At 38.0% G+C, this 25,949-nt stretch overlaps 1 protein-coding gene and 1 long non-coding RNA gene across 5 annotated transcripts; both read right to left on the bottom strand.

The window, feature by feature from the left end:
* Nucleotides 1-687: 687 nt before the first annotated feature.
* On the bottom strand, nucleotides 688-3,546 carry LOC138625194 (uncharacterized). 3 transcript variants are annotated; one of them, XR_011311217.1, is made up of 4 exons: nucleotides 3,505-3,546; nucleotides 1,267-2,953; nucleotides 893-1,065; nucleotides 688-773 (listed from the first exon to the last, which is right to left on the bottom strand). It is a non-coding gene; the product is annotated as an uncharacterized lncRNA (long non-coding RNA). The 3 variants fall into 3 exon arrangements; XR_011311218.1 differs by lacking the exon at nucleotides 3,505-3,546 and having other exon boundaries at nucleotides 1,267-1,849; nucleotides 2,304-3,498; XR_011311216.1 differs by lacking the exon at nucleotides 3,505-3,546 and having other exon boundaries at nucleotides 1,267-3,498.
* A 106-nt stretch (nucleotides 3,547-3,652) lies between these two features.
* Nucleotides 3,653-24,387, bottom strand: LOC138625188 (GRAM domain-containing protein 2B). Of its 2 annotated transcripts, none has more exons than XM_069705943.1 (14): nucleotides 24,277-24,387; nucleotides 22,706-22,813; nucleotides 20,272-20,359; nucleotides 18,353-18,422; nucleotides 17,945-18,048; nucleotides 16,898-16,993; nucleotides 16,721-16,792; nucleotides 14,961-15,106; nucleotides 12,817-12,908; nucleotides 11,352-11,486; nucleotides 10,256-10,325; nucleotides 9,666-9,770; nucleotides 8,942-9,026; nucleotides 3,653-6,350 (listed from the first exon to the last, which is right to left on the bottom strand). In XM_069705943.1, exons 1-14 carry the CDS (start codon nucleotides 24,366-24,368, stop codon nucleotides 6,309-6,311), a joined length of 1,305 nt encoding a protein of 434 aa, XP_069562044.1. In that variant the 5' UTR covers nucleotides 24,369-24,387; the 3' UTR covers nucleotides 3,653-6,308. The 2 variants fall into 2 exon arrangements, with proteins under 2 accessions (XP_069562044.1, XP_069562043.1); XM_069705942.1 differs by having other exon boundaries at nucleotides 11,352-11,489.
* Between the last annotated feature and the right edge of the window lie 1,562 nt (nucleotides 24,388-25,949).

Here is a 25,949-nt window from a genome sequence, read left to right on the forward strand (position 1 = left end):
CCTGAAACATTCCAAAATAGGCTTACCCCCAACTTTTGCAAAGGGTTTGCGAGTCCTATTTGCAGTGTTATTCCTTAGTTAAAGATAGCCCTGGGCTTAGAACAAGCCTATACCTGTGTATTGTTAAATATGTTGCTGTCTGTGGTGCTGAAGTAGCAGTTGGATTTTTTTAAATTGTGCCCTATACTCCCCTGTGTAATTTACATTTTGGAGCAATAATATTTTGGATTATAAATTCTCAGTTGGAGTAGTGTCACCTTTATTTTCTATAATATTGCTTTATTATCTCAGTGATCATTAAATAGAGCTATTAAGTCATTATTAAGGCTAATGTAACCCAGGAAGAAATGAACCACCACTGACCACAACACGCTCAGTTGCAAGAATTAGGCATACATTATTATGATGAGAGAATTATTTTAGGCCCATGGGATAATTCTGTAGTCTTTGCTGCACAAAACCATGAGGAACTTAGGTGCTGATTTTAATCAAGCAGGGTGGTATCTGTTGCAGAACCGAACCGGATCTAGAACCACACCATTTCTGGTGGAAAGGCAGTGATAGCTATTTTTTCGCATATTGGAAAGTAATGAAAAATCCAAATGCAAATATTAATTGCATATCATGTGCAAGAAATATCTTGCTGCAAAAATAATATTGAATACACAGCTGTGATGAAAGTCAGAGGATAAAGCCGATAGTTTATTGGTATTTTTGTGATCTGTTCTCAGGTTTGGTAGAGTCGTCTGGTCCTCACCACAGAGCTGTTGTACCTGCAAGAAAACAGCCGCTAGTGCTTCATTTTGTTTTAAGCAAATTATTGTAAAATATCTGCAAAAAAGTATTCAAATCAACTTTTCTGACTGCGGCATCAGTCTCTGAGGTGTTTTACCTGGACAAGTGGGAGGTGTGATGAGCCATCAGTCCAACCTGGCTGAGAGGAGATGAGGAGGATGAAGAGGTGGAGCTGTGGGTGGAGTCCTGACTGTGGCAGAGACGCTCCTGACCACATAAACACAAAGACTCCTCCAGAGGAACCACAGGGATCCCTGCCAGAGCTGCGTTCTGACACACACACACACACACACACACACACACACACACACACACACACACACACACACACACACACACACACACACACACACACACACACACACACACACACACACACACACACACACACACACACACACACACACACACACAGTGAATATGACCGGACAGTCTGCAGGGTTCTAGACAGTTCGTTTTCTCCATTGGTACCTTCATCAGGAGCCTTTGGTTCTTCATGTCCTGTTTCCATGGCATCACATACAGTTTGGGTATCATGGGATGTCGGGCTGAGAACGTTGGGATGTGGGAGCAGGATTGTCTGGAGAGAATATGAGTCAGTGTGGTTTTCCGGCAGTGTGGACCAGGATTTGGTTGCCTGGTGTTGCCAGACCCAAATTCACCGTTTTAATATAAATGTCTTCGTACACTCCGTAAATAATGATTTGTTGTTGTCACATCCTACTGGGCGTAGACCTCAGATTCATTTTGAAATGACTGGAGCAGCTTTAACCAATAGTAGGGGTGTCCAAACTTTTTTCAAAGAGGTCCAGATTTGATAATGTGAAAATGCCCAAGGGCCAACGGTCCCTCCTGACAATTTTGTAACCATAAAACTTACATACAAATGCACCGTTCTATAACAGTTTTATTTGCAATGACACGACAATTGTCATTTCTTTATATGACAGAGACTTTATACACATGAGGACAATTGGACGCAGGCTGAAACAATCAGGGCGGGGCAAGACAATCACAAAGGTGGGAAATCATGAGGGACCGGAAGTGACGTCATCTGAAATGAAACAAGAGGTAAGTACAAAATAAAACAGGAAAATGGAACCAGAATAATGCAAAATAAGGGAAAAGCAACTTTAAACGACAGGACGATATGTAACACGATACCCTGACGGCCACTGCAGCTGTGGCTAAACCCAACGGCCATACTTAAAGTCCTCATCTGGCTGAAATAGGGCTTAATGACCCCTGATTCAATTGTGAGCATCTGGATTAAAAAATTACAATCGTATTTCTTGTTGTATTGGGACTATTCATTATTATTTTTTGTGTCATCAAACGGAGATATATATATATATATATATATATATATATACTTCTATACTGAAAATATTGCACGTTTGGGTTAAAAAGTGTCAACTAGCGTTCCAACTAACTTATAAATAACTTACAGGAACATGGCCCCCAAGAGGATGTCCTTTTTGTTTTGGAGGGATCTCCATTACACATACCTTGTCCTCTATGTGCTCCATAGAGAAGCGCTGTGCATTTCAGCAGAAAGCGAATTCAACGAGTTTAGTTTCAGCTGGCCGTGTGATCGAAGCAAAAAAATAAAAATCTTAGAGCTGGGCAGAGAAACACAAGGCTAAAAAAAAGACAGGAGAGACCGACATGGAGATTTGTTCACAGATAAAATGTGACAGAATTCATGTCTTGAATGATGGTTTGTTTTTTTGCTGGCTGCCATTCAACATTAAAAAGCTTTTGGAGCATTTTGTTTTTTTTATTCTGGAGCTAATCTTTAGATACTATGAGGCCAAGATTGACACAATAAGCCTTGCAATCAATATATTGTGCTTTTGTTTCGGCAAACATAGTGAAAACAAAATAGTGCGAGGCTGCTCACGCTGCTTGTGCAAAACCTCGTTTTCTACACAAATGTGTCCTTTTTGAAATGTGCGCTAAACAAGACAATATGATTCTGTATGGACGTCATCATCACACACTGTACAGTATGAGATCAGGTGTTGGCATTTGTGGCATGTTCAGGTAGTTGAATAACATATTTTTCTGGGTCAGGCGTGGCTGGTTCTCCTACCGGATGGGGTGGATGTTGGTTTTAAAAAATCTTGATCATCACTATTGTGCATCTACAAGGTGGCTGATAGACAGAGGATAAAAAAAACAAAACATACTCATATCACCTTTTTTGTTATCGATGTGTTTACTTCTCTCACCCTCACTCTTTTCAGCTTCTGGAGCTTCAATGTTTTCCCGATAACTTAAGTTCATGTAATTTATGCTGTATATTTGGGCTTTGAAGCACTGGTTGAAACCAGTTTACTAAAAACTGCAGTGAATACTGTAATTAACCTTCCCATTAGCATTTTAAGTTAAACAAAATAACGATAAAACATATCTCCATATCTCCAAAGCTCATTGTGTCTCTTCCAACCTACTCCTACAGACAAAGATATTGGTTGAAACCTGGGTTTGGTTACATTTGATAAAAGTTAACATTTCCTATTTGTTCTGAAGATCTAAAAAGGTTTTCCAGGTTGAAGAGATTCACAACCACTTGATAAAAACTATGACGACAGTGTCATAAAGAGCTCTATTCAATTTTTTTTACATCCCATCTGCATGAATTTGTGATCTAGTTTTCACTTTAACAACTCTGTTTTAAGCGTAATAATAAATAAGTCTACTCACTCATGCTGGTCAGAGTTTCCTGCAGTTTCAGCCATGTTTGTTGACTGTCAGAGTCTCCTTAGAAACACCTCCCACCCCCGCCACCCTCCACCCCAGTGCATTATGGGTCTATGGGTAGAATTACAAGAAGAGACTTTGGGAGTGAATTTCTCAAACTGAAGTTTTATTTCAGACATGGCTGTTATTAAAACTATAACTTCTATCGGTGATGGAGAAGGTGATCTAAACATTTGATGTAAATACTCAAGCAGCAACAGGCAAGTGACTTTCTTCAGGGATTTTCTGTTTACACCACAGCATATCTAAAGCATTTTATAATGCAAAATAAACACTTTGATCACCGACTGTGTGGACAAAATTAAGTATGAAGGTTTACTGAGGTCCAGTTCAGACCCAATGTCCCAGCAGCATTGCACTGAGCATAACTGAGGCAGTCTTAATATAACAGTTTTGAGGAAAATAAGCAGTTAAACTAAAATTATTGTAGCGTCATATGAGATTTGGTACGAAGGGAAATATCCATGTGATTCATATCATTCAACAACTTGCAGACTGATGTAACGCATATGTTTGTTTGCACTTAAGGCCCTTTCATATTATATACCACCATGTCAGATAATTGACTGATTTATATAAATATGGATGAAACACCTGTTGATCCCAGGTTCTTCACCAACAATTTAACTGGAAAATAAATGAGTTTTTCTGTGTTAAACCAGAACACATTCTTTCCTTAACCCTGACCAAGAACTAGGTGCCAAAGCATAACCATTAAAAAGTTGAATAATGTAGGAGTGACAAGAAGAGAATATTGTACTGAAAGATATACTCTATAGATATTCTATCTAAAAAAATTTACCGTCAGTGAATATTTTACTGATTTGTTAAACATCAGCATTTTACGACTTGCCAAATAATTTACAAACAAAATGTCCTCATTATGTTAAAATAAAGTATACATCAGTTCAATTATGTTCCCTTCACAGAAATGTATTTTTGGGTTTTCATGAACTGGAGAAACAGGGAGCTGAATGTATGCTTGTACATCACAGAACCAAACTGGAAACCTTTTAAAACAACTGTTAATTTAACGAAATCTGACAAGTGACACTATAACTGAGAGAAAAAAAATGCAAACAAACATTACAGCAACAAAAATAACTTAATATCAAAATAGAATTTAATTTCCCACAATAAAATCACATGAATTGATCTGCACTTTTTATATATATTACTGTTATTCTGTAAATATATATATATATTCTGTAAATATATATATATATATATATATTTACAGAATAACAGTAATTCTATTCTCTGTAACAGTCTATTGAATGAAATAAAGTCAACAACCAAAATCAGTATAATGATGTGTACACACACAGTTACAACCACATAGATGCACATAATTAATATAACACAAAGATTGTGGGGTTTTAAAGCCACAATCAGGATTTGAAATCTTTCTTTTGGCACCATTCAGCGGTCATTTAAAGAAAAACACGATGATGAACGACAGTACGGACTACAGGGACATTTACAAATGAAAATGTCTTCCATTAAAATAACTTCAAATATGCTACAATCAGATGATAAATACAGTACACACATATTACGTAAAATCTTAATAAAGGTCAGTCAGGAACACTGACAAGATTTCGTAAACTTGATGCCTTTGTGCGTTCACTATATTTAGTTTCATACTTTTAGATTTTATTTTCAGAATGTTCTGACAAATAAGGAGTTGACTGCTATCTTGTTGAATGTAAAGAAATGAAGACGTTTCACAGAATCCAACATCGATTTGAATATTTTTCACTGGTCATGAATATGGGCATAACGTAGCGTATAATCGCTTTTATAACACTTAACAAAGATTATTGGAATAGACAGAGATATAGCTTATATAACACTCATATTACAATCTAGTTTTTCACTTTCATATACATTTGACAGTAAAGAAATAGAGACAGTACAGTGTTGTACATTTAATTGTACCTACCCACAGGGAGCTATAGCGACGGCCTCTGCAGGGATACTGCAATACAAGTGAGGGTAGTTTTTAGCCTGGTATTAATTTACTTTTAAACCAGATTGAGTTTTTGTGGATCCTCACGTTCATGCTGCCCTACAAAGACACACAGCTGTAACTACAGAAACAGTAAATATTAGAGACAAATTTGAAAGCTATAAGCTAATATTTGAGAGGCTGAGCTGTTAAACCAAATTTACTGACTTTTCAGTTTCATATTATTGAAAAGTAAAAATGAGACTGCAATCTATGTTTAGACAATCTAAAAACATCTCAGCTGGGATAGTTGGCTTTTAGCGGGGCTACATTATTTTTTCTGCATTATGATTAAGAGTTAGCTACTCCAGATGTTGAAGATGAGATGTTGTAGTATTGACTATTAACTACACTTCATGATAGTTGTGACTGCACTCAGATGAGCCTGAAGTAGCTGCAAAACAGCCTTTGTAGTATGGTTTTTACCATTTTCTTGTTGGTAAAATAATTCAAAAGTTCTGTTAAAAAATGTTTAAAGGTTAGATAAAAGTGATAAAAAAAATAAAAAATTGATAAAAGTTTTCAAAGATAAAAATTGCAGGTCTTAACTAAATGTTGACCAAATACATACTACTGTGTGTGTGTTACTGTGTTTCAGCTTTGTAGGGCAGAGGACATGTCAGTATTCTCAGTTCGTAACTACCTTATTTACAGTACCCTATAACTACTCTATATTTACAGTATACTTAAAGCAAGTGTATACAGATTTATCTTGATATATGGGTTTCCAGGACATTCAGGCAGCTTCTTCCAGCAATCTCTGCAGGTTCTTCTGCACCTGGAGGAACAGATGGTGTGTAAATATTTAATGTCAGGTTGCCCAAATTAACATAAATATAAAATGTGATAATGGTGTTTCTGTTGTTTAGTATGGACACGACTGTAACCTATACATAAAACATTTCCAGAGAAGTCCGGCTTCTCTCGGTCAGGTATCATGTTAGGGCCAGTTCATGTACAGCTGCAGACTCAAACTACATTCTACACATGCATACAAAAAAAATGGGTAGTTTGTTAATTGTGTTTGGCTGGACAATATACAACAATCAAAAAGAGACTAGAAAAACAGCCTTGCAGTTGTAAGTCTTGTAAGTTGTAAGTTGCAGTTTATTACTGACATGTCATGTGTTCGTGCTAAGGAGGTTGTAGCAATCAAGAAATCCAGCACACACACACTTACTTATTGAGTGCTGATCATTCAGCAGGTCTAAATCTTTTTTAATGTATTTCATGTGTAAAATCACAATGTATGCTACATGGTCCCAGTAGACTTTACAATTACAGCAATTACAAGAGTAGATCAAGAAGTTCTGAGACTGTTCCTGTGTACTGCAGCACCGTGATGTGCACAGAGAAAGAGGGAGGGAGGTCGCTTGATCAAAATCAGCACCTGAGTTACACATGCTTCTGAGAGCAGTGGTCTGGGTGCATCGGGAATGTTTTATGCGCCTGAATTTGTAGCACGTACTCATTCACATCATATCTTTCTCTTGCTCAGTGCACGTCACAGTGCTGTGCATCAAATACACGCAACGGAAGCACTCATGGAATTTATTGATCCACCCTTGTACAGTAGAGGCACATGCATGCAGAGCAGGTGACGGCATCGTACAGGGATTGTTAAGAGTAATTTCATCTCTAAATTTTTTACTTTATTGAAAAGGTAAGTTTGAAGTGGTTTGAACAAATATGGCTGACCGTGACTGTGACAACCCTCTGAGCAGACCTATCCCTGCAGGAGTCTGGTGGGTGAAGTTGGGCCTTCATGTAGATTGAGCTCACCTGGTCTGGTGCCACTATATAAGGTGGTGGCAGTCAGCCAATTCCTCTCTCCCCCTTTGGCTTCCACCCAGTTTGGTTTGGTTTAATTTTCACTTAGGTTTATTTCGCTTTAAGTTTTGTTACAATAAACTAATTTTAGTCACAACTCATGCGTGATCTCCCCTGTTTTGTCTCGCCTGGAGCCGGGTTCTGACAACTGGGGGCTCGTCCGGGATTGACGGCCCGACTCCGCCCACCAGACACCTGCAGTGATAGGTCTGCTCAGAGGGTTATCACAATCAAACTAATGACCTCAGACAGTAATACACTATTGTGTTTAGCAGCTGAGTGTCCACGGAGTCACACATGTAAACAAACTGGCGTGCACAGATTGATGTGCAGGGTGATTAAGGTCAGACATGTCCAGTACCCCTGGATAGAAATCATTAATTCAGTTATCAAAATGGCCCTTAGCGGCCACTTATCCGTCACGACAAACATCTGAAATGATTGATTTAAAAATCACATTTTTGGAAAGCTACAGGGAGTCTTTTGCATTTTTGTCCCAATTCATCCTGTTTTGTGTGACTCATTTCCCAAAATTTCTACAATGGAGGTGGAGAGTGCAAAGTTAGTACAACCAATAGACCCTCAATAAATACATTAATATGGAATATGAAATAAACCAGAATGATCTTTAAAGGTTAATGTCAGTCAGGTGATCAAATGAGCATGGTTACTGGAATTTATTGCACTGGTCACTTGTGAGTAATCAAATATTTGGGGACACTAAACTCTTGGATATTTTTTCAATTAACACGAATCAATATGCACTCGGGATCGAGGTGGACTAAGCAATGACAATCTATTTAAGTTTTTCCAGGAGGCTGTGCTTTGTTTTCAGTCTAGAAAAAGTGTGTGTCTGTCAGCTGCAGCAGTTTGTTTGTGAGGAAACAAATGTCAGCCTGAAATGTTAATGTAAATCCGTAAACAGAGTGCAGACTGATGGATGAGAAATGAGCTCTTCTTACTGATGACGTCTGCGCTCCTCTATGAACAGATCGATGACTATAAATGTTTAATTAATGGAAAGAAGCTTCTGGTTACACTTAACTCTCAGGAAACTTGTTCCGGTCCTGAAGCTTTAATGCTGCGTAGTTTTGTGTACCGATGAGAGCCGTTAGTGGCAGAAAACCCCCCGAGAATAACTTTACCCAGCTTTTAACAAGGAAGAGTTGACTTCCTTGAGTTACATTTGTGAGACAAAAGGTGACTTTTTTGCAGTTTTGATCATTAACCATCAGAAATGAAGTGTTATATTTATACTTTTATCATAGGTAAATATAATCATAAACAAAACACATTGTGACTGTGATCCAGACCACCCAGCAGTTCTTTGGTTGTACCCAATGAATAAAGTTGAGTAACTAGTTTCTGGATTTTTAACTCACTTTTTGATTTTATCCCCAAATTTCCAAACCTGTAGATGCTTAAAAACATCACCTGTGAAACAACAAGAAGTTCTGGAATTTAGGGGTGTTTTAATGCAGATTATAACTAATTAACTGGCACTCAACCTGCAAGAGACAGACAGAAAAACAGACCGACCTTCTCCAGCTTCATCAGGTTGATGGTCAGCAGTTCAGAGAAAAATTCCGTGTTCACGTCATCAGTCCTGCTCAGGAAGTTGTTTCTGGGTAAACCACACAATAGAGGACATACATACTATACATTACATATTCTCAGAAAAAGATTCAGATGTATCAGTAAACATTCATTTAGAGAGCCAAATCTTGTACTTTGCAGTCAGATTTATATATAGTGGTATCTAAGTGACTGTGGTCCAGATGAGAACTCCCAATGATGTATAATATCACAAATAACAAAAGCATCATGGGAACCTTCCCTTGGGGAGTTTTTGTTTTCTTTTTCTTTTTCAATAGTGTGTACTGTGGCTCACTTCTTGTGTTTTAAATGAGTCTAGTAGGATTTTTGTGAAAGTATTGAAGTGTGTGTGAATGGACCTTCAGCCCGCTAGCTCAACCTGCAAGTGCATCCAACATTTTTGGCTTCTGGGAAATTCACCTCTGCACATTTCTCATATTATTTTGCGATGTACTTTTGCACAGTTGTTTTATTAGTGTAGACATGGTCTGAAGCCGTGGGGTAGGAACATTCACATTCTGTCGTTTGTGTTTTTCAGCTACATAATATTTCAAAAAGTACAAACACATGCAACTAACATCAAAGTCAGAAGGTTTTTCAAGTTCTTTTTTCCATTTTACAGGATTTTTTGGTCCAGTTTAGCATCTCTGACAGTTTATCAACTCACTCCTGGTGGGTGAACTCGCTAATGGAGCCGAGCGTCGTCAGTCTCTGCTCCAGCGAGATGATTTTAAATGCCAGGTAACAGGAAGAAAAGACCAGGATGCACACCCTGTGGAAAAACACACACAATGCAAATTAGGAGCAAAAGATGGTTAGATTTTAGTATGAATGAAATGATGCAAAAATCTTAAGTGGGAGAAGCGAGAAAATTATTTAAGTAAATTAATGAAAGAAGGGCGTGTTAGTTACATTAAAAAAAAAAACTAAAAAAAAACCCTGAATTTTAGTGAATCGGCATGGACTAAATTTGAACAATTCTTACTCAATAAATAAATGAGTGATGTTTTGAATTTATGGTTTACGCAAACACAAAGTCATGATAAAAACAAAATACATGTCTCAGCATACAAAACCAATGAATGAATATAAGATTGAATGGATGACTAAATGGGGCCGATGAACTTATAGACCAAATTACTGTTTGACTCAGCTTAATATCTGACTCCAAAATAAGTCATAGAAGAATCCAATAAATTAGTGAATTACTTAATTTTAAAAAGAAGAAAAGCGATGAACGATTAGTTGTGAACTTACAGAAACAGGTAGACAAACAGCAGCGTGTTGAGAGAAACTGGTTTCAGGGTCCTGCTGTCAATCACCACCTCTGAGCCCAGGAAACAGGAAAAAAATATATTTCATTCAAAGGTCAGTCTTGGACTAATGTAGGATTTTCTGTATCTATTATTTACATTGACTGCAATTTTACATTAAGTTTTAAATGTGTGTCAAACTGGAAAAAAAAACAGTAACCATCCAAAACTACCATTAAAAACTATTTTTAAATCACAGCAATGCCACAGATCTCCAAATCTGTTTGGTTCATTATCTCTGTGTAACTGAGAATATGCAACCTGATATTATTGGCTCATATGTGTAAAATATTTCACATTCATGTTAGCTGTTTGTTCAATTTTTTTTCATTTTGCAACAACACAATGCCCCCCAACCATTGGTATGTGGTTGATGTGTGTGTGTGTATAATAATATATAATGGAATGACATGATTTTAAAAAGATGGGAAGACACAACTTTACTGATTTGTGAAAGTACAATGTATGAAAACTGGGTCATTCAAATAACAACAGTGAGAAGTGATTAATCTGGTTTATTTTAACCTGGTATAGTTCCCATAAATTTGTCTATTGTAAACAAAGCAGCATCTGCACGAATATGCAGATCGATTGGGTAAGCCAGCAAGTATCTAACACAGGAAACAAAATGTCCGTTCCAGGCAGCAAATTCCTTTGTTTAGTTTGAGATTTGAAAACAAATGTTTTCAGAGATTCAGGTAATAATCAGGTTTTTTGGAAAGCTGCAGTGAGATGATGCTTTTAAAACTCATTTACGCGGTTTTGTGCAACTCCTTGTTTTCCTGCAATGCAGGAGGAGGGTGTAAAGTTAGCATGACCAATAGAACCACAATAAACCTATCAGTGGGAACACACCAGATTTAAAGAACTGCAAATTCAGCTTGTTAACTGGGCTTTAAGGTCAGGAAATATGGAATTAATGGTGGACAAAAACAGTGTAAGACATTACAGCTATATGTGGTTGGAGGATAGATTTAAACAAAACCTCAAAGTGTTGCTCCACACAACCTTCACACTACCCGACTAAAGAATCTTCCTACCAGCATGGTGCGTGCCGAGCTGCTTTTTGTCCGAGCTCTGCTGGTTCTTCACTTTGTGCTGGTGGTCTGGATGTTCAAGAGGTGCTGCGCTGTCTGTGTGCTTCAACACGTCCAGGAAAGGAGGAGTGGGGAACTCTGCTGAGGTCAAAAGGTGAACAGATTTTTTTAAACTGGACAACCCGCTGCCTAAAAACAGGTGTTTCATCTGCTAAAGTTTCCTTGAGAAACACACAGGCATTGTCTTGGTATTACCATCTACAGTATACGTGATCCTCAGTTTTTTATGGGGCCTAGAAGGAACTACAGTCCAAGGGGCTGCTAATGAACTAACTTCATTGTCTCCGTGTTGTTAAAGACAAGTCTTATTTTATATCCCTCTTCTCTTCTTTTATGTTCAGAGATTTAGAGGAGTAATGAATAATGTTCAATGCCTTGAATATATTTTTAAAAAGAGAAGTTTTTAACCGGGGGCATCACGAATGTGTGACAGAAGGAGGAAATCATTGTAGGTGTAGGAAGAAACCTGACCAAGAAAATAATATGGAAGGAAAATTAAAGTAGTATATAAAGTAACCGAGGTCACGGCTGTTTCTGCACTTAAATGTTAGGCGGTTGCATTTTTTTTTTTTTATATTTGCAATAGGTCTCATTTGCTGGGGCACTGCCTATTGTGCACCGAGCACCTATCCTCTCTCAATACAATTCAATTCAATTCAATTCCATTCAGTTTGCTGTATAGCATGACATTTTGTATTACACGTTGTCAAAGACAAATTCTTCTACAAGTATGTATGATGGAATACAAATGTTAAAGTGATGAAATAAAGGAGAAGGAAAAAAAGGAAGGAACGAACAAAACTCTGACATTGAAATATGTCTCACTTTGTGACGTGCACAGATTCTCCTGCCACTTCTATTGGAAAGCTATCTTCTCCTGGCAGGGTTTGAATGAGTTTGTCTTTTGGGAGCGTAGCAAAGTCTGGGATCATCTTGGTCTCTCTCTCTTGATATCTTTACATGCTGCTATTCAATTTCATTAACTTTGTGTCTTTCCCATGGAATATGCGTTTCACTCTTCGTCCTTTCTCTCTCTGTACTTTCTGTCATGTATCTCTGGCTCCAGGGCTGCCTGTTTCTCAGGAACGCAGGTTTCTCACAATATTGGCGCCACCGACCTGCTATTGTTCATTGTCGAGGCAAACGGTCTTTAACCCCTGAGTCTGGTTCTGTCGGAAGCTTCTTCCTGTTAAAAGGGAGTTTTTCCTCCCCACTTTTGACAAGTGCTTGCTCAAGCGGGAAAAACTACTGCACGGTCTTGACTCCACTATGAAAAGGTCCCTGAGATGGCTAACGTCGAGCCCGATATGAATAAAATTGAACTGAATCGACTAAAAGCTTTGACAGTCAGATGATCGTCTCCAGCATGTGACTGCTATGCTGCTTCTTATTGGTCGGTCGGAGATACCTGCTATCTTCTCGTAGTCTGGGACCTGGGAGTCGGAGCTGCTGCTCTCCTCCATCTCCTGCCTCCTCTGTCTCACTGCTCCATCCAGGTGACTCTGCAGAAATTCAGACATGCAAATTCGTTTGCTGTTAACAGGTTACAAAATGACAGAAATTTGACTCTTCTTCCATGACTATCTGGAGGGTGTCGAGTCCCACTTGCTTCTTAACATACTATTGCATTCTCTTACGTTAAGTTTTGCTTTACCTCGCAATATTTTTGCATTCTCTGTAATGCATAAGAAAAGCAAAGGCACAACCGTATACAGCCTCTGGCTGAAGCTGTGGCTGCATGGTTACTGCTTACACGGCATCTGTGGTAGAATCTATGATGCTGTGAATACGTCGAAGGTACCAAGTCACCGGTTCTGTGACGACTCTAAACTGCTCCTATTAATATAAACTAGATAGATAGACTGACGAGACTTTATTAATTCCACACGGGGTACATTTAGTTGTCACAGCAGTATAGAAACACAGATAGGAAAAAATAAAAAGGTGCAGACAATAAGAAAACATTACAAATACAATAAAATAAGATAGATCAAAATAATTTTTTGAAAAAAATCAAATCAATGAATAAACACACGCACGCAGCTAAGAACACTTCATCATGTCACAGGATTTGAACCTACGGTGATTCTGTCAGACAAGTGAGCGACATGAGAGCGTTACCAACACACACAGGTGTTCAGAAATACATTGGGTTCGATTCAAGAACAGCTGAGAAATCAAATGTTATCCGAGCATATGCATGTTGAGTTTTGTTGACATTGGCAGAAATGGGTGTACAATCTTAGGATATGATATACGAGTCGGTACAGAGTGTTTTCCTTTTGAAAACTGACCGGATGCTCTGTGTCAGGGGTGCCCAAACTTTTTTTGGCTTGCACGCTACTTCTAAAATTCTACATACAATTCTAAAAGTCAGCTGTGATTTAAAAAAAAAAGGATTAGTTATAAAACGCTTTGTGCAACAGAGAAATGACGAGTAAAGGGTCAATTCTGCTGTTTATTTTCTTTATATGCAGTACGTTGTGAAGTGATCAGGACTTGGCTCTAGGCCATCCCTGCGCCAACGTCTTGCCTGACTGATCTGCTCTGTGCAGCTTAAACGTCGCTCTTGTCAATACCAACTAAGGTGGAGGGGAGCAGAGAGCTACTAACAATATGAATACGCAATTTTTAACGTCGGTCTGAAAGACTTATCGAAGGAGTGATTGTCTGACTTCAGTCACAACCCGCACGTTTCACAGTTTATTTTTAAGAAGGGTTTCCTTCCATTGAAATGCTGCAGGGCTTTCAATTTGAAATGGACACAGGAAGTATTGAGTTTGTATTGACGTGTAATAATGCAGAAACTTTAACAGGGCAAATGGTAGCAGATCAAAGAGTTGATGTTATGAATCAATCAATACACCCTAAATGTCAATCTGACAACTGTGACCATTCACATTTGTTTTTATTGGCTCTCTTCTATGATGCCAACTTTTGGCAGCATTAAGCTCAAAAGTGTAAATGAATGTCAACCAGATCAAAAGAACTGTGAACACGTTATTTCCTCATTTAGAGAAAAAAAAGTGGTGACCAATGAGAAGCAAGACGTTTCTGACAATGTCAACAAAAACTGAAAATGTTCACGTAAAAGCAGAATTCACAGAGGAGCTGTTGAATTGAAGAGCCGGTTAATTTGCTTCACTAGTTATCATTGCAATTATAAAGACTTCATGGATTATAAACAAAAACGTCATGATATGGTCTATGTGAATAGTTTGCAGTTAGTTTTTTTGAATCTATTATTACCCATCTGCCAGCTAGCTTCTGTATGAGCTTTTTTGAAGGTTTTGTATATATTTTAGAATAACTCTCCCTGTTAATAAAGTAAATAACAGCTCCCATGAGTGTAAGTCATTGATAATTCTTATGTAAGCTCGAAGTGGAGCAAAAATAAAAAATATGAAACCACGGGCCTTCCTCTGTATTACTTTCTATCTTTGACTTAACTTCCCTAATTGGTCATGCGATATTTTTTTTACATGTACTAAGTAACACAACAAAGTCACACAAACTATCAGATCTACAGTACCAAAAGCATCACGTTGTGACTTGTGCCTCACTCTGTTCTGGTGTTGGTGTCCATGATTTTGGTGTGTTTGACCCACCAGAGGAAAGCGGGGTGGTACCGGCAACCTCTGATCTCTGCAGCTGTTTGCAGCTGAGGAAGGGATGGGGCTGCTGCAGGGACTCTTCTCCTGTACATACACATATAACACACAAACGAATACAATCTGTTTGTACTATGGTGTAGGGTTTGAATGACGCACTGCAATATATGATATTCCCGTGTGTGGTTCATCTCTTTGTGTGTGGTTTTCTGTGCTCTTTTATTAACCTGCCTATCAACGGTAGTTCATATTAGTTCATATATTGTTTTAAGGTTTTCATGTTTCCTGGTGAAAGATGAATGAATAAAAACTCCGAGTTAAAAACTTTAACTTTTATAAAGAAATTAATTTATTCTCCGAGGGATTAAAGGAAGGAGAATTCTACATTGCCAAAAATCTGCTTTACCTCTTTTGTACGCTCTTTTCCTTTATTCTTCTCACAACATGTTCGGAATGACTTTCTTTGGGTCTAAAAGTGTGATTTTTACTTTTTTTTGTTCACTAGTGAACACAATGAATCAGAAGAAGTGTCTTGATTTTGGTGATCATTTGCAATTTTATTTATTTTTTACAGTTCCGCTTTAAAGACTTTGTTTTAAAGATTTTGTGACTTCCGGCCTGTAACAGCTTCTTCAAACTTATGAACAGCATAATGATCAGCATCACGGACAGAGGCTGGTTTACAGGGTGGGAGTTTCATTGTGTGCCTCTCAGTGGTGAGGTTGAGTTGTCTACTATCAAATTATCTGGAGTGGTTGTGCGTGGATGTCTGTTCCAGATGTCCACGCACCAGAATGCACTGATATTTTGGGCCTATCTCTGCCATCTTACGCCTCTGTATGTTGCCTGGTGTGTGTGAGTATGAAGCGCTTTGTAAAACTCGGAGATAAAACAGGCACCATATTACATTACATTTACCCTTTATCACAAAACAATGCCTGGAGGAGACACCGCCATTAGTCCTCTGTGGAAAAGTTTCCAGCTTCAACAAATCTCCACTACTGTTGGTTTTTATCAAATCGGCCACAGAAATGACTGAAACCATCACAGAATAAACAAAACCATCTACATAACGTGCTCATAACACAGATGAATGTCAACTTTATCTTTAAACTTAATCGTGGATATTATTGCGGTTTATTATTCATACAGTTTCACAGTAAATTATATTTTCTCTTCCACCATTACTAAAATTCATTAAAGTTAATTTCTTGTCCACATTGACCACGTTATGTTATCAGATATTTAATTCATCCTGTGAGTAGATTGTAGGTTAGTAAATATTTTCAATTAGAGTAAGTTGTTATTCTGTGTATTCCTAAAAGCAGAGACAGAGATCATTTTAATAGAGAAGTTATTGCTTCTGATATCTCACTGAATGATGTAGTTATATGTCATTTATTAACCGTATTAGTTTGTAACCCAAAAGCACATCTACAACTCTAAGAGCAGAGAAAAAAATTAAGGAGGAAAAAAAACGGTCATTTTTTTATGAACTAAAAGAACCAGCTATAATTTTAACTACGTCATTGTATGTCAGGCTTCATTTGCTTGTGTTTTTACAAGGTTTGTTATAATAAAAGGTTAAAGAATCGTATCCCGTGATCTGTAAAAACATCTTTAGAAATTCAGTCCACGGCTTTTCTACCTAACAGTGACAAAGGAAATAGATACGGCTGTGTGTGGGGGAGAACATCTTACCTCGAGGTGAAGACACACCGACATCAGGAACTTGTAGGTGTTGTCTCTGGACAGGAAGGAAACGAACACATACTGCAACAACAAAATACAAAGAGGTATTTTTAGTGTGATCCAATAAAAAAGAAGGAATTCTTTCTGAATAATGTCATGTTCCCTGTCAGAAGGGTTTTCTCTCACCCTGTCATTTGCGGTGGCAATCACCAGAGCATTTGGCACCAGGATGGCGGTTTTGGTCTTCTTGATGTTAGTGACGGACACCACTGGGATGGCGATCTGGGAGGGACAAACACCACTTTACACAACAGCTCCATCATGCAGGAACAAGTTTACTCATCGTTCGATCAGAGTGACTCATCCTTTGGGAAATAGTGGTCACACTATTTTTATGGTTGCTGATATACAGTAGAAGTTGTAAATGTATTAAGAGGTGTTGCATATCTGACCTACATAACTGTGTTATGTGACTTTGTATTGCACACCTAAGATATTTAAGAATAGTTTCCTTCAGAGGTCAGAGATATGTGTACAAAAATGAAATAAGACAAAAAGGGCAAGTGGCATAGAAGTAAATGTCTCTACTGGGCTTTTTTTTTTTTTTTTAACAACAAGTCCAATTCACTCTCATTTCAGTAAGTACACCCACTCAACTGCTCATTGAAGAAAATATCTAATAATTACATCATGTTGCAGAAAAGCATTTAGGTGTAAACATGGTCAAGAGGATGTACTGAAGTTCAAACCAGTAATAGGTATGAGTAAGAAGAGAGAAGAGATTTAAGGGACCGCTGAGATTTTCACACACACAGGATTAACAGAGATTGGTCGGAAAATGTAAAAATGTTTTAAATCCAGTGAGTAATTTTTTGCTTAGCAAAAATAACTCGATGGCTGAGGTCAGAAAAGATTGGCCAGACTGATTCAACAAAAGCAACAGCATCTCAGGAATGCACACGAGTTAAATAAAATAAAATAAAATAAAATTAAGAAATGTCTTGACCTTATTGCACCTCATAGAATTCCTCTCTCTTCTCAGTTAAATTGTTTTTAAGTGTGAAATAAGTCATTTACCGTGCACATGTCAATAAAAAATATTTCCCTGTCAACTTTTTCCTGCACCACAGTAAAAACATTCATGTTTTCCGTGAAGCTACTCCTTTAGATCCTTTAAACTGAAAACTCCCACTCCTTTGCAGCAACAATAAACTGCGTCCCTGTGGTCAGTACCTTGGTATCTTTGCCAAACACCTTGGAGTGGAAGCAGATCCAGTGATCGGAGACAAACATCCGTCCCTGGTAGAGCATGTCTTTCTGCAGCGCACACGTATAGCCTGACAAACAGGTGAATGACATCAGGTTACTGAGAGGAATCTTCAAACATCTTCATTGGGTCCCAAAAAAAACACGAGAGATCTATCAAATCTACTTTTTCTTTCTTAAATAAAGATCAGAATTGACAGCATTATATATATATATATATTACTAATTATCGATTTAGCTGTATGATTCTGTTATAAGCATTTAATCATTATCAGGAGGAACAAACAGCTCACAGGTATCAAATGTTCAACTATTATCTAATCCCTCATACAGTATTTACGGTGAAGCAGATAGTTGTGATGATTAAAGACTTACTCTGTCTGAGCTGTTCCTCTTTGCTGATCTCCTTAAATATTTTATGGTACTGGCAGTTGCTCTTCGAAAGCTGAAACAAAACACACATATCGATGCATAACGCTGAGTGATGCTTGCATATGCAATAGAAAATGCGAAGTGCACACATGCGCTAAACTGCCATGCCAATATTTTGCATTTGCTAGGAGCTGCAGAAACTTGGCAGATGAGGTTTTAGCCATCAGATTTCCTTTAATTGTAATTTTTGTGCATTTTCATACATAAAATCACACTGACGTTTCTCCTAAAACCAAAACCAAAATAGTCAAAGATATCAATGGAAAACTAATAAATTAAATGGTCAATAAATAGGTAATAAAACAAATCAACAATCAAAGTGAAAAGTTGCCAACTTGCCTTTTCACAATTATCCTATTATTATCCTAGTATTCTTAAATGTGAAATGGTTGTTTGTTTCAAATGAGGCCAATCCTAAAGGTCTAAGAAAAGTTTTTGATAACTCTACAGCTATATAATTATGTACTGTATCTTATTTTGAAATGCAAGAAGACTAGACATAAATTGAATTTGCCTAGTTTGTCATTTTAAGGACTTCTTTGGCCTTAATTCTGCATAATTGCATCCATGGAGCCTTTGAAATTCATTATTAAGTAAAAGAGCAAAGAAATAACGTTAAAAGCAAATATATAATTAGAGCTGCCGTTACAGACTGTAAATGCACATCATGCACTGTGCATAGGGCACCAAGCCTGAAGGATGACCAGAGTAGTCTAACGATCATCATAATAAACATGACAAAGAATTATTAGAATTTAAGATGAAGCACAATTACGATTGGCACCATTAAACCATAATAGGCAATACAAGATATAAGTACACAGAATACTGTATTCTGTCTCCGTGTGGTTTGTTTGATTGCATCTGACAAACTCCAACCTGATGACAGCACCAAAACAGAAGCATGGCCTCAAAAAGGCAACAGGAAACGAGGGCAGACGAGAGAAACAAATAAACTGCAGGATGATACTCATGCATCACTTGCAGCTAAGTTTTTAATACTTAGAGCTGAGTGTTGTTGCCGATTTGAGTTTGACACAAAATTTGATGTTCGCTTTCTGCTCATTCATTCTCACAAATGTTTGTAACTCAGGTGCTGATTTTGAACTCTTATTAAAGCCGGTTTTAGCTTCCTCCTGCTCATCACGCTCATCACGGTGCGGTGCTCTGATGGCGTGCAACAGGAGCAGTCTTGGAACTTGTTGATTGTCCCTTATGTAATTTAAAAAACATTTAAATCAATAGATTTAAGGTTTTGGTTAAGTTAGAGCCTTTTTAATTGCGTTTTCATTTCCTGCATGAATGTAAATGCAAAATATAAAGTTCGACTACTCACATTAACTGAAGTTTGCGTTTCTTATCAAACACTGTATGTACTGATTAATTCCCACGTTTCTCAAAATTCATGCACTGTCAGTGTTGAAATGTATGCATCGTGGCTGTCTTTTAGGAGAAAGCGGAGCAACAATGCAATTACGCGCAGGAAAGCCAAATAGCCAGCAGCGTTCCTGTTTTGCTGACGCAGCACTGACTCTACAATCCTCATAGGACTTTCATTAGTGCTCTACAGAGTGTACATCCATCAGATTACAATATGATGTCATACAATGGTTCAGCATGGTAGAATCATTGTCATGAAGTGGAGGAAGCTTCTTGTTCTCAGACTACAAAGATGGCTGCCATTCAGAACTGAATGGCCCACACACTCTTTCTCCTGATTTTTTATTTGATATAATAATGTTGCCAACACAATGCAGAAGAAATAATATCTGATATTACTCAGCTGAAAAACAAGTGTTGGCATGATTCAACGTTTACAGATACAATAAAGTATGAATCACTTTCACGTAATGAAAGCTCACCTGGCTGTAGTGGGATTTTTTCCTCTCTACTTTGGAGTCAATGTCTGTCTGGACCTGAGTCAGCAGTGAGTGGTCAAAGGTCTTTGACCTGCAGCCCAAAAAAAAGCAATACAGAGAGAGATTTAATTTAATACATAACAAACACAGCATTAAATAAACAGTATTAATTCACCTGGCATGTCTGTCTGTGAGCCTCATTCAAATATATCAATATAACACCTATAGTATATACAGTGGTCTCTCAGAGTCTGAGAGCACATTGAAAATCTGTAATATTTTCATAGAAACATTTAGAAACTCAGAAAGCTGTGACATGAAAAATGAAGAAGACATATTTCAGATTCTGCACTATTTCTATGTCGGCAATCAAACTGAAGAAAATTTGGGAAATTGATCATGTTTACTTCTTTGTAGAAATCATCAGACTTCCTTGAGTTTAATCTTTCCATTAAACCAGCGTTCTCAATGTCGTATCTTTAGCACTGAGCCAAGCTGCTTCTCTAACGCTGCTGGTACATGCCGCCGGTGCATCCGGTGGAATATCAAGTATTGACTTGAATGGCAGCAATCAGCTGCTGTGGCCATGTCGGAGCAGGAATGCCAAGAAACCACCCTGTAAAGGGTTAGGATTGCATATTTACATGTACAGTACATGCGTATCTATGAATATGTGACTAGACTCTGACCCCTATCTCTATTCATTACTCCATTGCAGCTCAATGACATCCAAAGTGGAAATGATTAACCATGTTGTTGACTGGTTATTTTGCACATTACATGCATTTAAAAAAACACAACCACACAGACATTTAAGGTTAAAAACTTAAGTTCATTGGGAAAGGTCTTTAATTCGGTCTAAGTCTAAGTTCTCTCCTTCTTTCCAACTTGAAAAATTAATAATAGAAACCATTACATAGTGAACATCTTGCGATGCTACACTTAAAAACATTTCATCAAAAAAAGAGTGATATAATGTCACTTGACTTGTAGGTCAACACGCAGTGCTGTCCCGTTGCGTGTTTACAGAAGGAGCGACAACCAACAAACAAACCAAACCAATAGAAACTCTTCCCTCGTCCATCAGCGCAGATCCCATTACATCCAATTCAACTCACAAGCAAAGGTTTTGGACACTGACTCAACCAAAGATGACGGGCTCGTCATGAAAGGTTTGTGACACAATAAAGAGGCAACATTTTCAAGTCATTGAATGAACTATTCTTTGTCAGTTGAAAGGTTTTTACAAAATTTGCTGTCGAAACCGTATTTTAATTATCGCATTAAAAAGATAACTGCAGAAGCGCATGGCAATGAAAACGGATCCGCGCTACCCAAAAGCACGACCAGGCAAGGCCAACAGTGACCACACCACCCGGAGAGCAACACATCAAGATTCGTCAACTGAGAGATGCTTCTCAGGAGGGGAAAATAAGGCCACACACACTCAGGGTGGGCGAAGACATATCAGCATTTCACAGCTGATGACTGGACAAAAGTAAACTGATGAATCCAAATTTAAGATTTCTGGCAGTTATAAAAGGGCATATGGAAGGAGAGGAGCAGGAGGAATATACCGCAGTATATCAAACGCACAGTGAGACGTGGTGGTGGGAATATTTAGGTCTGGAGGGGTTTTTCTACTCTGGACTTTGAGTCTGCAGTAAATCGGAGAAGCAGCGCTCTATTCTGCAGAGACATGCTTGCACCCTGTGATTATTATCATTGTGGAGAAGGATTAATTACTGTGACAGGATAATGAGCCCAAACACACCTCGAGGCTTTTGCAGGAATGACCAATGAAAACTAATGTCATGGGCTCTCTGACCTCAACCCCCAATGAACTTTAATGGGGAGACTGAGAAGTTCAAGCTTCGCTGGCAGTACATGAAGCTCTTCAGAACATTTGCAGATCATGCTGGGATAACATGGTTTATCAGATTGGTTTGTATCTGTGCAGCTCGAGTGCTGCTGTCATTAAAACAAAGGTAGGCAACAGATGCCGAGATATTCCAGAATTATGCCCATTTTTCAGAAATTCTACTTTTCACTAACATTTCTAAGACTGCATGATTTGTAATAAAACATTTTGTATCAAAATCAAAACAAATGCAAAATAAAAGTATTTTCATTAGTGCGCACAAACGATTGGATCCCACTGTACACAGTATATTGATCACATATTATATATTTGTATTGATGTTTTAATGATAATAATAATATATCACACATATAACACTATTTAAGCACATTCATCTTAGGATAGAACAACAAAGTTGTTTATCTTGTGGTTTTCAATGATAAAAAACTTTAATAGAATCTAAAATCATTTATTAGCATCAAGTTGCATCCATTATTATTAGTATCTAACAACAATAACAATCTAAACAATACAAATATCTGAATAAAAAAACAAACAAAAGCAGTTGTTCTTTACCTGACTAAAATTGGTTTCGTCCTGCCCGGCGGATCAGCAGCCTGCTGAGGCTCGCTGACCGTCTTTCCATTCCTCTGATGCTCCTCCACCCCGTTCTCTACATCTGAACTATGCAAGAAGAAAAAGAATAGTTAACTGACCTGCTGGAGTCACCAAAATAACTGCATTAAACGTGAATAATATGAACATAGAGACCAGGAAGTTTGCAGTATCAGTGCAGACTGCTGTTTTTTTTTTTTTTTTTTTATAAATAACTATTATTACCATAATTGTTTTGAACTTTTCTAAATAATATTTTAAACATGTATGTGATGTTTCATTCAACAACTGTTACATTTCTTTAAATCCATCTTTACTTACGGCCCAGATTGTTATTGGCCCAAATTTGTATTATTCATGTTCACCTCGTTCGATTGGTTGTAAGTGTGGCCGAAGGTTCACCTGCAGCCAATCAGAATACTATCAAATGATGAGTTAAAATTTCTTCAGGACAAGTCTTTGCAGTGACTATTGCTGGCTATATATAAAGTACTCTGCTGACCCTGATTGAAGGGAACGAATCAGAAATGCAAAGTATAAACAAGTGTTTCTATGTGACATGTTTTCTTCCCTGTTTCCCCTACTTCCCTCCCTCCACACCCACAAACACAAACACACACCTTCCAAGACACCTCCATGAATTAAAAATGCATAATGGAGACAAACGCAAACAACTATGTTTGTAGTTGGAAGTGACATATCAACAGTTTTACAGATGGCTCAGCAGGGGAACTGACTGTGTTTCAGGATTTAAGATTTAAGTTACCAAGTCAAAGTAACCTTTGGTACAACATTGCAGGACATTTCTAGCTTAGCTTTAGCACCACTTGCTGCTTATCGAGGAAACATTGTCTCCAAAAATGTATTTCAGCCATGACTGACTTAAATTTTCACCCTCTGGCAGACTATGTCAAGGAACAACCAGCACACATGCGAAAGTCACATTTGATTTGACTTTCTGGTGTGAACGCAACACGTACGGCCTCAAAACTAAAAATTTCAAAAACTTCTGACACTATAATTTATTCATTTTGCAGCACAGGAGGGATCTGCTGTGGCCCTGATCCATTCCAAATCAAACACTTTAAAAAGAAGAATCAATATCTGTGCAGCAGAGGTAGAGAATCCTGACTTTTTATCTCTAATATTGGTCAAGGTCCATTAACAACAACAACAACAGCAACATTTCACATACTGCAACTTATGTAATGCAGAATGTCTGTTAATAATCCTCAGAAGTCCTAAAAACTCCACATTCACCATGTGCACCATTAGTCTGTGGACATTTTATCATTTGGAAAAGTTTTTTCACCACGAAGTGACAGTATGATGTGTTCGGGTCCTTAAGCGAACACCTATATTATTCCCAAATTCTTACATCTGAGAAGCTGGGAAATCAATTATTCCATTAACTGAGTGGTTGTTTCAGCACCACTATTATCTCTACAACAACCAATACTAGTATATGCAGCATATTGCTTTGTAATCTAGAAAAGTTTTGTCTTTCACAATGTTTGCAGTCACAAACTCACTGGTAATTCCTTTCTTCAGGCTTCGCAGTCCCTCTGTGATACTTCCTGTCATCCTCCTGTGACGTCTGCTGGTTCGTACACTGTTCTGGCATAACGCTCAGCAGTTTTGTAACCTACCGAGCTGCCCAGCTGTCACCGGTGCTACCGTGAGAACTGAAAGGGGAACCAGCCTTGCAGCCTGATCCTCTACTCCTTCACCTGCCTGTGGGAGTGTCTGCTGTGCCCCCTTGTATCACATGTCACAGCCAATCAGACAGCAGGATGAGGCGGTGTGTGTGTGTGTGTGTGTGTGTGTGTGTGTGTGTGTGTGTGTGTGTGTGTGTGTGTGTGTGTGTGTGTGTGTGTGTGTGTGTGTGTGTGTGTGTGTGTGTGTGTGTGTATGTGTGTGTAAGAGTGAGAGAGAGAGTGCATTTAAACCTTTAGTCAGGGATATTTGACCCAGCTTTGTTTGGAGAGTAAAGCTTACTTCTTTTTTTTCTCTCATCTACTTTGTTTTACACTTAAAATGTTGTTAAATTCTACTGAATTCAAATGAAGTCTGGACAGACTGAACATGCTGAGATATCTGGCGTCAGTGGCAGCAAGTTGATTTCCTAATGCGACTCTTTCCTCTTCCGTTTACAGAGGAACAAAACTGCAATCTTTCATGGCTGCCCTAGCAGGATAAATCTGTTTCCCTTTGCTAATATAAAATGATGTATTGTCTTCATGCCAGCCAGGAGTGTCAGATAGAGACACCCAATACCTTATTGTTGTTGTTGCAGTTTGCACTGACTGTGTCTTCACATGGGATCTGTTTGAGTTTGTTTTTCATCAAAGTCGAGTCGAAACATGAATGTTTTTTCTAAAACTCTCGTCAATAATCTGGCCAGTTAATTTGGTTTTGCAAACAAAAAATATTCTTTTTTTATATATATATAAATATCTGTCTACAACCACTCTAAAATGCTGGTTGTTTCTGGTAGGTTTGCAAAACACAAAGCTTCAGTTGTCTGAAGAAACAGTATTTAATACAGACAGGTTTCCTCAGCTTTTGATCATTGACTGCATACTTATACATCTATAGTGAAATGACCCAAGCCAGCAGCAGAAGTGGGATTCCAGTGGTATTTACTGCAGGGCACTTACAGATGCCTCCTGCTGGACGTTGATGCACACAAAACCAAAGGATCTAAAGTGCAGGTGCAAAAAAAGGATGAGCAATCCAGCAGCCTGTGTGTATGTATGTGTGCATGTAAAAGCTCTTGCTTTCTGTGAATGAATTTCAATTATCTTCCTTTTATCTCAATGTATTGTGTGTTTCACACGCTTACTTGTGTATCTGTATACACACATTCAACAGGCACTGATGCAGTTCCACTCGCTGAAGCTCATTCATCCACTTGTACACAAATACCTGCACTCATGGCTGGATTTACTCTCTCAGAAGTCCAAACAGCAACAAAAAAAATATATAGTTATTGTTGGGCCCCTAATGACCCCCATCATACTGAGCTGAAATGATTAGCTGATCAACCAATTAATCAGAGAGAAAATGAACTGGTATGTTGATAACTGATAGATTTTCCAGCTTTCTATGACAGTAAACTCATCATCTTTGGATTTTTCATTTTTCAGAATAAACAAGACATTTGAATATATCCATTGGGCATTCTTCACTATTTATTGTATAT

Source organism: Brachyistius frenatus, unplaced genomic scaffold (genome assembly GCF_029030835.1).
Source record: "Brachyistius frenatus isolate BFR_SWC_R1_liver_20210118 unplaced genomic scaffold, ASM2903083v1 Contig_60, whole genome shotgun sequence".
Taxonomy (NCBI): domain Eukaryota; kingdom Metazoa; phylum Chordata; class Actinopteri; family Embiotocidae; genus Brachyistius; species Brachyistius frenatus.

Coding starts and splice junctions, on each gene's coding strand:
- LOC138625188 (XM_069705942.1), bottom strand. CDS start 24,368: ATGCCAGAACAGTGTACGAACCAGCAGACGTCACAGGAGGATGACAGG. Junction 18,049..18,352: donor AGAGGAACAGCTCAGACAGA/GTAAGTCTTTAA, acceptor CCTGTTTGTCAG/GCTATACGTGTGCGCTGCAG. Junction 6,351..8,941: donor ACCTGATGAAGCTGGAGAAG/GTCGGTCTGTTT, acceptor CTGTTCCTCCAG/GTGCAGAAGAACCTGCAGAG.